Raw genomic sequence first — 13,801 nt, forward strand, 5'->3', positions numbered from 1 at the left:
AGCATTGGCCAAACACTGAGTGTGATTCTGTTTGCCCCAGCGTTTCTCTCACCGTGTCCATGACGGTAATTAATAGGAGCCGGCTCGTTAAGTGGCAGCCAATCAGAGGCCAGACCATGATGTTAATGAGCTCGCCTCGCTCACACAGTGTGCGTTAATTGCACGGTAGTTCTGGGAGGTGAGGTGTAGCTGTGGTGAAAAGCTCTGCATAAAAGAGTCCACTTAGTTATTTTACCAACTGCTGCTTGCACTAAATATATAGCTGGCTGGAGTTGTGTGTGTGTGTGGGTGTGTGTGTGTGTGTGTGTGTGTGTGTGTGTGTGTGTGTGTGTGTGTGTGTGTGTGTGTGTGTGTGTGTGTGTGTGTGTGTGTGTGTGTGTGTGTGTGTGTGTGTGTGTGTGTGTGTGTGTGTGTGATATGTTGTTTCTGTTTATATAGATGGTTTGTGTGTGTGGGTGTCTGCTTGTGTGAGCATGTACGGCGGTGTGTGTGTGTCTGTGTTTGTGTGTCTGTGTGTGTGTGCGTATGTATGAGGGGCCGCCTGGGACAGAATTCATACTTGGTCTTACACACACTATTATAATCTCGCATATACTCCTTTTACATGTAAGTATGAGGGAGTATAGTAGTGTATGTAAGAGGGTATAGTAGTGTATGTAAGAGAGTATAGTAGTGTATGTAAGAGAGTATAGTAGTGTATGTAAGAGAGTATAGTAGTGTATGTGAGAGAGTATAGTAGTGTATGTAAGAGAGTATAGTAGTGTATGTAAGAGAGTATAGTAGTGTATGTAAGAGAGTATAGTAGTGTATGTAAGAGAGTATAGTAGTGTATGTAAGAGAGTATAGTAGTGTATGTAAGAGGGTATAGTAGTGTATGTAAGAGAGCATAGTAGTGTATGTAAGAGAGTATAGTAGTGTATGTAAGAGAGTATAGTAGTGTATGTCAGAGAGTATAGTAGTGTATGTAAAGGTACGGCCACACCAAACGCGTTACCCGCGTAACACGCGTATAAAATCGTCAATTTTTCCATAGGGAACCATTGGTTTACGCGCGTATGAGGCGCGTACATGCGTCACATGCGTAAAAGCAACATTTTACTCGCGTTAGGGGCGTATAAGGCGCGCGTACATATACGCGCGTACATATACGCGCGTACGCGAGGAGTTCAAAAAATTGAACTTTTTACGCTCATACTTTTTACTTTCATAATGTTCACTCTGTGAATGTGAAGGATGTTTGGTTTGATAGTTATGACGAAGAGTGAACGCTCCGTTCACTTGCATGGACAGAGTCTCTGGTTGCTAAGCAACCTCAACGTCTTGGCGGACTATTTCTCTGCTGATCAACACTACGAATGCTGGAAACACACCAGACACACCATGTGAAGTTATTTAACCCGATTATTGTTATTTATTTCCGAGATTATTTAATCTAACCCGATCCAAGCTCTATCATGCACCCAAACACGGCAGCGTTTGGGTTTCCTTCCTCGGACTCCTAAATCCAGCGCAGCCACAGGCACGTAGCTGCGTACGTAGGACCATTTTTGACACAAAATGGTCAAGCAACATTTTAGCTGCGTTAGGGGCGTATGAGCTGCGTATGGTACGCGTTTGGTGTGTTCGTACCATAAGAGAGTATAGTAGTATGTGTAAGAGAGTTTGAATAAAACGGAGGTGAGTTTGAATGAAACGGGAGAGAGTTTGAATGAAACAGAAGTGAGTTTGAATGAAACGGAAGTGAGTTTGAATGAAACGGGAGAGAGTTTGAATGAAACGGAAGGGAGTTTGATTCCTCAGTTCCTGATTGGCTGACAGAAGAAGCGGCAGCTTCTGTTCTGGCGGTCAAAATACTGCGCCACTTTTGCACTCGCGATGGATAGAGAGAGACTCACAGAAGCTGTGGGTCTACTTAACAACATTTTGGGAACTGGTGAGACATTGTCCACCATCTCTCATCAATTAAACCAGGCCCAGCAGAGCTCTGAGATGCAGAGATTATTCAGGGGTTAAACTGCAAATCCAGGCCCTGGCGCTTCTTGTTCTACCGGAGGACCCCGTTACCAAACCAGACAGAATTTTGGCGGCTGGCCGTCGAGATCCACCAGGAGGAGGTAGGTTGATTAAAATATAGCCAATGACTCTTTTAACGTTTATTAACGTCCTCCTATCTGCAGTGTCTCCCCAAATTCCTGTTAGCATGGTCGTGACGTTAGCACTGACTAATCGGGGGTCATCCCTATGTTCCCGGGTCCTATGTTCCCCGGGTCCTATGTTCCCCGTTTTTCCCAAAAAGGGTCCTATGTTCCCCTGTAGCCACACATACCGGGGAGCATAGGACCCTTTTTGGGAAAAGCGGGGAACATGAGACCCTTTTCCCAGAAAAGGGTCCTATGTTTCCCGCAATCTATCAATCTTTAAAAATATTTAAACTTTGACGCGACATTCGCGTGATGACAGCCAATCGGCGTTCAACAGCGTGGCCACTGAGTGACATGTGTAACGTAACAGCCAATCAGCGTTCAACCGGCTAACTCAGTGCAGTGCAGTCTGGAGGAGAAAGTGATTGTTGCTGTTTGCGACTCCCGGAGCTCTTTATATGATAGAATATAATATAATATAATTGTATAATAATATCACGGCCAAAAGCTCTGCGCCTCCGGATGGCCGTAGCGCGGGGAGCTCTCGTAGGGATTGGGATACTCTGGGTTTGTTTACCGGCGTATGAATAGACTGCGTCAGGTTCTCCGACGTCTCTCCCTCTTCCACAAAAGGTAAAGACATGCAATGGTAGTTATCTCGGCCGGAATTTGGCAGTAATGGGGGAAAAAGTAACAGACCGGGGAACATAGAACCCTTTTTTTTTTTTAAAAAGGGTCCTATGTATGAATAGACTGCGTCAGGTTCTCCGACGTCTCTCCCTCTTCCACAAAAGGTAAAGACATGCAATGGTAGTTATCTCGGCCGGAATTTGGCAGTAATGGGGGAAAAAGTAACAGACCGGGGAACATATAACCCTTTTTTTTTTTAAAAAGGGTCCTATGTATGAATAGACTGCGTCAGGTTCTCCGACGTCTCTCCCTCTTCCACAAAAGGTAAAGACATGCAATGGTAGTTATCTCGGCCGGAATTTGGCAGTAATGGGGGAAAAAGTAACAGACCCGGGGAACATAGGACCCGGGAAACATAGACACGCTCCCGTTGCAAGCATCTGGCTAGGTGATGATGTTTCTCTTGCCATTAAGCTGATTCATGATGCAAGCTTCTCTCTTATTTATGCATTTTCCTTCATTTATACAGTATGCACAATTTCATTTCAGATTGAGTTGTTGATTGCAGAACATATTGCCATTTGTGAAAATCTACCAATATGCTTCCGTACAGTGAAGTACATAAGCTGGACCCTAGCAAGAAAATGGCCTATTGTTGCACTCTTATCAGTTATTTTACTGTAGATTACTTACTAACTGAACCTGGAAGGCTTCATTGTTTGTTTTAATATTTAATAGAATCAATCATTAATCGCATTGTATGTCGATTTGTTTGGTAATGGCTGTATGTAATGTTTTCTTTTTATAGACCTTCTACCCCAAACCACCCTACCTTCCTAAAGGATGTGATATTGTTACCAAGCTCATCTTGGGACCTAGTGTGTAAACATAAAACACGGAGAAAACTACATGATAGAGGCTTCATATTGAATGCTTTCGAAATACACAAGTCCAGGAACAGCCGGACTGTCATCATGGAGATAGAGCAAGCCTTTAAAGAAAAAATTCCTATGGATACAAGGTACTGATACTGGAATTTCAACATAATGCACATCATAAGCTATTCCATTGATTTATTTTAGCAAACTAATTTTCATAATTTTCAACTCATTGTTACAGTATTGAACTGTTGATGGCTTGTGGGAGCAAGCTGGTTGCTCCAAAGCTGCACAGCGGTCAAGAACTTGGCGGCCTTATGCTACACAAGATCTTCAAGGCAAAGGCTCTATATGTGAGGCCATCAAATGATCTATGTAAGGTAAGGTATTTACAAACAACGTCGAACAGTGTCAGATAGAACTTCAACACAACTGTGAAGAAGGCCCAGGGTTTTAATGATTTAATTTATGCAGAATATGATAGTTCACAACTTCACAGGGTGTTGGGATATAAAGGAGTTGGTCTCAGTTAATGTCATCTCGCATTGCTCTAGAGTTACCCGCTTTTGTCGCACACACACATTTTAAACACTGAAGCAATTCACACAACCACACAGAAGGACAGGGAGGTCCTAGAACAGAGCCATACGACCATAGATCAATTATTGTACAATAAATTATGTACACATGCTCTCTTCGTAATGTGAATGTAGGCAAGAGGTTGTAATACTTAGGAAGTGGGCTTACCGGCAATCTTTTTAATTATTTTTGTTGTGTTTTAGTTGGACAGCACAGACTCCGAGGACAGTATGGAGTTGGATGAAGAGGACAATAGGTCAGCATCCAATGAGCACAGTATGACTACTAGGGGAAGGAACCGCAGAAGTCATACGCAGGTTCCTGTCGAAACAAGGGCTAGAGCCAACCAGCCCCCACCACAAGTGCCCCCTGACCAGCCCCCACCACAAGTGCCCCCTGACCAGCCCCCACCACAAGTGCCCAGTGACCAGCCCCCACCTCAAGAGTCCCGTTACCAGCCCCCACAACACGCGCCCCGTTACCAGCCCCCACAACACGCGCCCAGTTTCCAGCCCCCAAAACAAGTGCCCAGTGACCAGCCCCCACCTCAAGAGCCCCGTTACCAGCCCCCACAACAAGCGCCCAGTTACCTGCCCCCACCACAAGTGCCCAGTGACTTACAAACTGACAATTCATTGAGCCGGTCCGCACTCGTCAGTGACAATTATGTCCTCTGATGAGGAAGTTAACGAGGCTATATTGTCTTGAGAGTCATCCGTAAGTGATTGGTTAATATGACATTGTTTCAATGAGTAAAGTTTCAGCTATTTAAGTTGCTTTGCTTTGTTTTATGCAAAGAGCTGAAAGTATGTAAATGTCAATACATTGATCACATAGTATAATCCATTAACGTTTATTCTCTGAATTCAAATTTTTAACAGGACGTCTAAAAATGACACATCTGCGAAGGAGGTGCTCCTCGATCTTGCCTCCAAAATTTATATCCATGAAAAATGCAGATTTAACATAAACCGTTCTGCTGTGCTTGATGGTGCTGTTAGAGGTTTCAAGAGACTGTCCTACAATCCGACCTTCCAAATGTGTGTCATGTTCTCGGATGACTTTGGCGTGGATGAGGAGGCTGTTGACCTCGGTGGCCCTAGGAGGGAGTTCCTGCGTCTACTTATGGAGGCCCTGGCACACTCACAGATGTTTGAGGGAAGGGAAGGAAAACCCAACTTGGCTTTGGAAAGTTCAGGTATGCTTTAATTGTGTACAGCATCCCTTTATATATGACTATGAACACTTTTTCTTTCAAGGGTTTTGCCCTGTACTTAATCTTAATTTTTTCTTCATGTCATGTTTCCTCAAGCTTTACGAAAGGACCAGTATTTTTTTGCCGGCCAGGCCATTGCGGTGAGCCTAGTTCATGGCGGGCCTGCTCCTGGGTTCTGTTCCTCTTCTTTGTACTCCTCCCTGACCGGAAGATCGCCCAAGCCTGAGATGGAGGAGATTGCAGATTTGGACCTTTATGCCAAGGTCAAAAAGGTAAACGCATTGTAAACATACAGAATACTCAATTGCCAGTAAATATATTGAACTATACAGTATTGTAATGCATTCTGCAAAGTCAAATATCCTGTCCGGGGATATTGTGTCCAATCAGAAACAAATTAAAAATTCCATAGAATCCAATTGGATTCTAAGGAATTTTAACTGGCAACTATGCGTGCTTTTGAGTTTGTGTAAACACCCGCCCAACTCTACCTCTGATTGGCTTACCGTGACATTTTACTCTACCTCAGCCAATCATAATTTATGAGATTGTCTCTTTCCCACTAACCAAGGCACAACAGTAAAGAGAGAGAGATCTAATTGGTCTAAACTGCTTAAATCTTACTACTATAATAGCAGGCCTGTCGCACCAGTTACTCAAGTGCGCATGTGCCAAGCGCAAACGTATATGCACCGTAAGCAAGCACATGCGCACGAACATACACGGAAACGCACACACATGCGCACACACACAAGCACCTCACGGACACACCGCGCGTCAACACAAAGGCAGCGACACATGCACGAAAGAGCGCGCCCGCACACAAACACGCACAGGTAAGACGTTGGCATCGGCACACGCGCAGGTAAGAACACACACCTGCAAGCATGCACAAACATACACGGAAATGCACACGCATGCGCGCACACACACACGTCAACACAAAGGCAACGGCGGAGATAAGAGTTTATTCAACCATAATGTATACATGTATTGATTTGATTCTCCCATATTTTTGTTTTGTGTCCTTAGGTGTCAGAATGTACATCTTTAGATGAATTGCAACAGGCCACAGAACCACTTACAGATTATCTGGCCAATGCTGGGTGTCTCAGGCCATTGAAAGGCATAGAGGACAAAGACCTTTTGGTGGAGGACATCCTCATGTTCCAGGTGGTCCATCGCGTCAGTGGAGCATTTGAAAGGTTTGTGTAACTGTGTTGTTAAGCAAACATAATTAAAGAATAACAAAAGATGTCAACATATATTTATTAGTAAAAGCCAATGTACAACCTTACAAACATTCCGAAACAAGGCTTACATGTGTCCTGTAAAAATTACTTAAAGAACATCAGGTTTTAGATAGTTGTCAAATACAAGACCTTTTTGCATAATCAAAAACTCTGAACTGTCTTTCCTTTCATGTACTGGCTGATAATTTATCCAATTTGAAAACAGTTATTTGTATCTTCTCATTTTTTTTTTACAGATTCAGGGAGGGGCTGAAGACCCTTGGTGTTCTTGATGCAATAAGAATGCACCCAGTTGCTTTCAGACCGCTGATGTGTCACGAGCCATCCCCACTGACAGCTGATGTACTCGAAAATCTATTTGTTATTCGACTGTCTGCAGTGGGCAGCAACAGAAGAAGGGCAGAGGAATGTGTTGTTCCATTTTGGAGGGACTACCTGATGGATATTGAGGGTAAGTATTATTGCTAGATATGGAATACATACTGCACTTTTTTCTCATTAAATTGCCTTCCTTCAGTTATGTGGTTTGAGTTGTATTAGTTTGTATCACCTACCTTTGTACAGTAGTTTTGTTAACTTTGAACCCTCTTTTCATATGCTCTTGTTTGTCTTTATCTTTCCATCCTTTTTAAAAGGGCATGCTAGATTAATTTGGTTTTCTTTGGTGTATTACTTTTTCAGAGCAAGAGGGACCCTTGACCCTTGGTGGCATCCTAGCCTTCGCAACGGGAGCAAATGAAATTCCACCCCTTGGCCTCTCCCCACGACCTTCAGTGGATTTTCTCCATGACCTTCCCCCCGGACAAGGCCGTCATTTGCCCACTGCAAACACATGCATTAACTGCCTCAAGTTGCCATTAGTGAACAACTATGAGGATGTCAAGGACAGCATGGAATTTGCATTTAGAAACACGCAGGGTTTTGGTCAGGAATGACTCCCAAGAAAACAAGGAAACAAGTTATTTTTTTCAATGTTAAAAATGTTAAATGTTCAATGTTTCAAACTGAAGCATAAATTGTCAAGGGCCTTTGATTAAAGGTCACATATTATAGCACCAGGTGTGAGTGTGATTAGCCGTTTAGAAAATCTGCCTCTTTTGTCATCACAAGGGGGCGTGTCCACCTAGATTTAGGCTGGATAGTTCAGTCTACCAGCCTACCCAGTGGACTGTAGCAAACAGTCATCTATCCAGCACACATCTAGGTGGTCATGCCCACTTGTGATGTCAAAAGAGGCAGATTTTCTGAACGGCTTGTTCACACCTGGTGCTATAATGTGACCTTTTAAAGGAGAAATCCAGATCAATGGATCTGGGATATGTTAAATATGATAACGAGATGGGATGTTCGTTTAGGAGCACAAAAACGCATGTAGATGCATTCTTAAAAGCTCTGTGTTTGTCAATCTACCTATCGAGTCTTAAATCCAAAATGGATTTGGAAACAAACGAGGCTTCCTTTTACAGTACAGTTTCAGCTTAATTACTGGGTAAATTGTTGTGTTTTAAATGGTAACATCGCAGAACGTACATGGTAAAAGTTTTTGTTGACTGCATGGAAAAAATAATGTATTGCAAATGATATGGTAAGAACCTGGTATTACCATGGAAACAAACAAGGCTTCCTTTTACAGTACAGTTTCAGCTTAATTACTGGCTAAATTGTCGTGTTTTACTTGGTAACGTCGCAGAACGTACATGGTACAAGTTTGTTGACTGCATGGACAATGGAATGTATCTTTTATAAATTATATGGTAAGAACCTGCAGGGGTTGACACTAACGGTTGCCCGCTTGCCCGGGGCAAGTAAAAAAAATGTTTGGGCAAGTTGAGATTTTTTCTGGTTGCCAGAACGGGCAAGTGGATTTTGGGTGGATGTTAATATAAAAGCTATTTATTCAAATGTTTTTAGAAACTGCAGAACAACCTTTTGTTCCGCAAAACCACACAAAATAGAAGTATTTGCAATTGATCAGCGCGCTGTCTTCTCTTCTTTCGGAAAGCGAGTTAACAGACACGCATCGCTTCAGTGCGAATATAGCCCCGCCTTCTGTCACTCACTCGCAGTGCGGTCTCTGGCAGTGATTCGCTAAAGGTTAGCCAACACAGCTAGCATCTCAAGTGCAGCACCTCCGCGAACGGTTTAGGTAGAAGTTAAATGGAGTAGTGATGGAGGAGTGCAGTTTGGAAGTACTTTGGATTGAGGCAAATTATCAAGGAAAGTCAAGAACACGGTTTTGGGTTTCATAACTGTGCACATGCACACAGCAATAGCGATTTTTTTTCACGAAATTGGACCCTCACAAACTACTGTATATAGTACATGAAAGCTGAGCCTCCACTTATTCCAACAGTCCAAACCATATCATTCTGTGACTAAAACTCGCAAATAACAACTTAAGAAGAAACGTCCCCTTTTCTTTTAACAACCAAAAATTAAGTATTACCTTTGTGATTTTTGTCCACAAAGTTGATTCTGATCAAATAAAACCACCATAAACAGATTATCCAGTATCTGGGCCAAATTTTGCAACTTAACATGGTGTTTTCAATCAATGAATAAGAGAAGGTTTCTTAGGAAATAGGTAAATTGCCTTCAATCAGAAAACATATTCTTCAGCGCAATCTAGTGGCCAGATATTTGTTTGCGAGTGTTTGGCTTGGTGCATTCGATTGCCCTGAACTTTAAATAGAGGTGTCAAGTGTCAAAATTGTAAGATATCTACCTTTATTTGTGTCTCATAGTAAGACAGTGCTCCCAACTGATAACGACCAACTGATACTGATAATTATTTCAGGTGGAAATGTTATCTTCCACTTATGCTGTGTTCCATGGCTTTATTCACTTTAACCAAGTATTATCCCCATTGAAAATTTCACTTGCACAACAATCTTTCTTTTGGCCCAAAGATGACATTATCGCCCTTGCAGTTGTGGAGATATAATCTATTTACTTTGGGTATGTTCTTTCCTGAAAAAAACTTTTCTCCTGATATCGAAAATGGTTCCAGGAATAGTGTTAAAGTTAGAAAATCCAGTATCGAGACTGACAACCCTACTAGAAACGCGATTGTGATTATTCAGTTAGAGCTACAAGAAACTTGAAAGTTAAAAAAGACATATCTTTGCTACTACCTCTGACATTTAGTTATGTACATTTGCATCAAATCATGCAGGTCTACATATAACTTGGCGATAGCTTTAATAGGTTGCAACTGTGGACTGAAATCACTTCATGGCACGATGTGGCCGCTCGATAAATAAGTAAACAAAGAGAAGTTTGTTATTTTTTAAACACAACATGTGTGGAAGCTAACATTCAGCTTCAGTGAACATTACATTCGGGCAAGTTGAACCTGACCTGTACTTGCCCGATGGGCAAGTGCTTTTGAAACCTTAGTGTCAACCCCTGAACCTGCTAATACCATGGAAACAAACAAGGCTTCCTTTTACAGTACAGTTTCAGCTTACTTACTGGGTAAATTGTCGTGTTTTACTTGGTAACGTTGCAGAACGTACATGGTACATGTTTGTGTTGACTGCATGGATAATGGAATGTATCTATTATAAATTATATGGTAAGAACCTGGTAATACCATGGAAACAAACGGCTTCGTACCCAGTATTTAAGAAGATGTACCATGACACTAGGAGGAAAACAGATTCCTGCAGAGGTTGTTAACAGGTAAGTAATTCCATAGTCGTAAATCGAATAAACCCTTTCTAAATGGGTGTAGCTATGAATAATAACTATGCTAATTTCTAGATAGTACATCATTAAATTTGGGCTGTTACCAACATAAACCTTGGATAATAGGTGTTTCTAAGAATTGGTTGCCTAATTTCCTAGGAAGTACACAATATCGGAGTTATTACCAACCTTAAACAGTTACAACTACATGCTAGTTGAGTTGATGGGTAATAGTGGAGGTTTCACTTGGTACATCAGCTGTAATTCCTCTGTATTTACCTTATTACCAGTGGTAATTACACAGTAATACACTATAATTTACCGGGTAACTACCTCTGTATTTACCTATTACCAGTGGTAATTACCCAGTAATACACTATTATTTACCATGTATGTACCGGGTAAATACCTAGTAGGGGGGACTGTAAAAGGAAGGGTTACCAACATTTTAGCATCCCTAGCTATCTTGAAAAGGCCGGAAAAGGGGCGTGACCTCCAACAGTACAGTAAATGCACATAAGACAGAGGTTAGTTTCTAGTCCCCATTTTTTGTGGGATGGAGGTGTGCATTTCTGGCTTAAGGTGTGTAGACACAGCTGGCCTGTGGCTACGTTTTTGAAGTCTGGGGTAAAAAGGTCAAAAGGAGCCGGCACCACGCCACTTATGAGATAACAAAAAGTTAATGTGTATTTCTCTCATAAAGTTTTGTCATTATTAAAGAGAGGCCTGATTCTCAGATATGCATGTTGGATGGCTAAGGTGTAGGTCTTGGAAGAACTTCAGGCCAAAATCTTGCAAGCGAGCCGCTGGGTGAGGTGGAGCACTTGCTGAGTCATTTCCTGTAGGGCTGGAGCCACAGGTTGAAGCGTATGCGTCCTTTGAGACCCCCATTGATATATAAGAGACCCCAAGGTATAGCTTACTTAAATGTTCTCAACTCAGTCACCTATTGCATCACTTCCTTTAGGGCTTCGGCCTCCTAATTGATCATTGTAGCATAATTGAATGGCCTCTTTCATATATATGATACCTCCACCACTGGGACGTGGCAACAATTCTCCAAATCCATATGGGGAGGGGGGGGGGGATGCTTGTGGACAGTAGGGGTGAACACTAGACATAAATAGGAAGCAAACTCAGGAGGAGGAATGACCTCTCACAAATATTTATTCAATAAATTGTTTCAAATAACCCTGCCTCGTTAAATCAATGAGCTTGGTGTTTTGGTTTAAAAAATAGGTTATAGAAGAAGTCTAAACTGCAGAAAATAAAAACTGCCAAGCTGCCTTTTAAGGATACCTTGGAATATCTGTCTATTTTTTAACAATTGGACCCTGGTTTACGACAAAAACAACACAATTGACGGCAGCTCCTTTGCCGGGTGGTTTTTAGAGCCATGCAAGGATTAGAGGGGGCGGTCGATAGCAACCACCATAGCAACCATAGAATACCACCCTACACACTCAGGAGATTAATTATATTAAAATTATTATGACCATGGAGCCTTTATCTGCATGGGTTTACATTTCGTTCTGTTTAGCATGAAAAAATCGGAGAAACACTCCCATTCAGAATGCATTGGTTTACATTTCGTTCTTTGGAGCACGGTTATTTATATTTATTTATTTTTTCAGTTTTTGAGAAAGTGCTTCAAAAATGCAAAATTTTCTGCAATAATCCAAAATCCAATGGAAAAACCTGTTGGCTTGTTGTCAAGGGAACCCAGGGCGACCCTCACTTCCGGGTTGGCCAACATACGTAATCTCTCCACCACTCTATACTGTGTAAACACATGTTCAAGTTGAATGATAATGCATGAATTTATTCTTTATTCTGCCATAGTATTTATTTAAGGGGGGGGGCATACAAGTCTTTTGGCCATGGTGGATCCAGATCTGTCCCGGAGCATTTCAGCACCTCGGGCAACAGCGCAGGGTTGCCAGGTCCTGCAAAAAACGTACTGCCCACTTACCGTTCAAAATCCACCCAAAATGTCCTAGAAGCAGCCCAAATTAAAAGATATTCCATTTTGGCCAATGTTTTGAAAGTAATACAATTTGAGGGAATATTATTTTTGTTGTTTTAGCAGCGAAATGCATTGTGTGTGTGCAAGGGCGTCAGTTTGTTTTTAGAAGTGGTGGGGACAATAACCATAAGCTTGAGTGTGGTCTGAAAAGTGCTGGGTACCCTTATGTAAGCTATTCATCCATTCAACGCTGCATTACAATATGCTGTACAGTGTATTGTCAGGTGTTGAAATTATTCGAATACTGGTTCGGAAAATTAGTATTTGAAGCTTAAATCAGTATTCGGAGCTTCGTTATTTTTTTTTTTCCACGTACGTGACTTTACCAGAGCGAGGGAGGGAGGCAAACTATAAGCGTCAGCGACACCAAGCAGAGAAGCGAGAGAGGTGGAGGAAGAATAGATATCTTGTTTCCCTTTACTTTATAACACAACATTAGCGGGATCTCTGGGGGAAAAGTAATACTTAAAACCTTAGCTTAGTTGTTTGTTTACGTTCGCTGTACAGCGCCGCGCCAATCAACTGTGACTGGCTTGCTGCAGAGCGTGAGCGTCTTGGGAATACCCGGTCAATATAATGGATATAATATGGACACATAAGACAATCAATATTCGGTATTTGTTATGGATTTATTGTACAAATTCCCTGAAAAGATGCACGTTCCAGGATGAATTGAAAAGCTCCCGTAAGGGCTGAGATGGCAGAGAACAGCTGATTTGGAACGGAGCAACAGCTGTTCGCTTTCACGGGGAAAAACGAAGGAACTCTTAGGCCTACTAATTAACGTTCAAAAGCTATTAAATCTTCAACAAAATATGCAGATACTGTCAAAATCGGTTCCAGGGAGTATATAAGGATTATTAATGTTGTTTTTGATGGTGTTTTTTTCTGGAACGAGTATTCGAATATTCGCTTGTAAAAACCAACGAGTATTCAAAGCCTGAAAAATGGCATTCGGGCCAGCCCTATGAAGATCCTATTCGAACAATAAAAGTTGAAAACCACAGTTTGTGTTTTGGCTTGTTTTGCAAAACGGCGTTGGAAACACCAGGGTATTGGCTCGGGATATGTAGGCCTAATACTAATACACACAGGACAAAGAACAGTGTTGGCAATTTAACACTAATCTTGACATCAACAAAGTTTACCAGACAAACAATGCCAGACTGTAAAGGGGGTACGAAATGAAACGAGGTACTGAGCATCAGCCTTTTGAAGACGAGCAAGGGCTACTGGTAGCATATGTTATGCTGCATTAAAAAAAGAAGAAAAATACAAGCACCCAGAGGAGAATTGCATCTGCCAAATCCTGACCACCAGTAAACACTTGCGAAGGACCAATGTAGACTTCACTCGTTACAACATCAGAAGAAAATTGTCCGCAAATA

The 13,801-nt window shown here is 41.9% G+C and overlaps 2 protein-coding genes across 2 annotated transcripts; both read left to right on the forward strand.

The window, feature by feature from the left end:
• Positions 1 to 1,637: 1,637 nt before the first annotated feature.
• LOC132461119 (circumsporozoite protein-like) lies at positions 1,638 to 4,905 on the forward strand. The gene is made up of 4 exons (XM_060056164.1): positions 1,638 to 2,114; positions 3,580 to 3,792; positions 3,891 to 4,029; positions 4,432 to 4,905. Exons 2-4 carry the CDS (start codon positions 3,746 to 3,748, stop codon positions 4,903 to 4,905), a joined length of 660 nt encoding a protein of 219 aa, XP_059912147.1. The 5' UTR covers positions 1,638 to 2,114; positions 3,580 to 3,745.
• Positions 4,906 to 5,092: 187 nt separating this feature from the next.
• On the forward strand, positions 5,093 to 7,948 carry LOC132461120 (G2/M phase-specific E3 ubiquitin-protein ligase-like; the record flags this gene model as incomplete). Its single annotated transcript, XM_060056165.1, has 5 exons — positions 5,093 to 5,426; positions 5,541 to 5,716; positions 6,477 to 6,649; positions 6,934 to 7,148; positions 7,379 to 7,948. Coding segments are annotated over 5 exons (1,152 nt in total), but the record flags the coding sequence as incomplete, so codon positions are not given.
• Between the last annotated feature and the right edge of the window lie 5,853 nt (positions 7,949 to 13,801).

The sequence above is a fragment of the Gadus macrocephalus genome, chromosome 7 (assembly GCF_031168955.1).
Source record: "Gadus macrocephalus chromosome 7, ASM3116895v1".
Taxonomy (NCBI): Eukaryota; Metazoa; Chordata; class Actinopteri; order Gadiformes; family Gadidae; genus Gadus; species Gadus macrocephalus.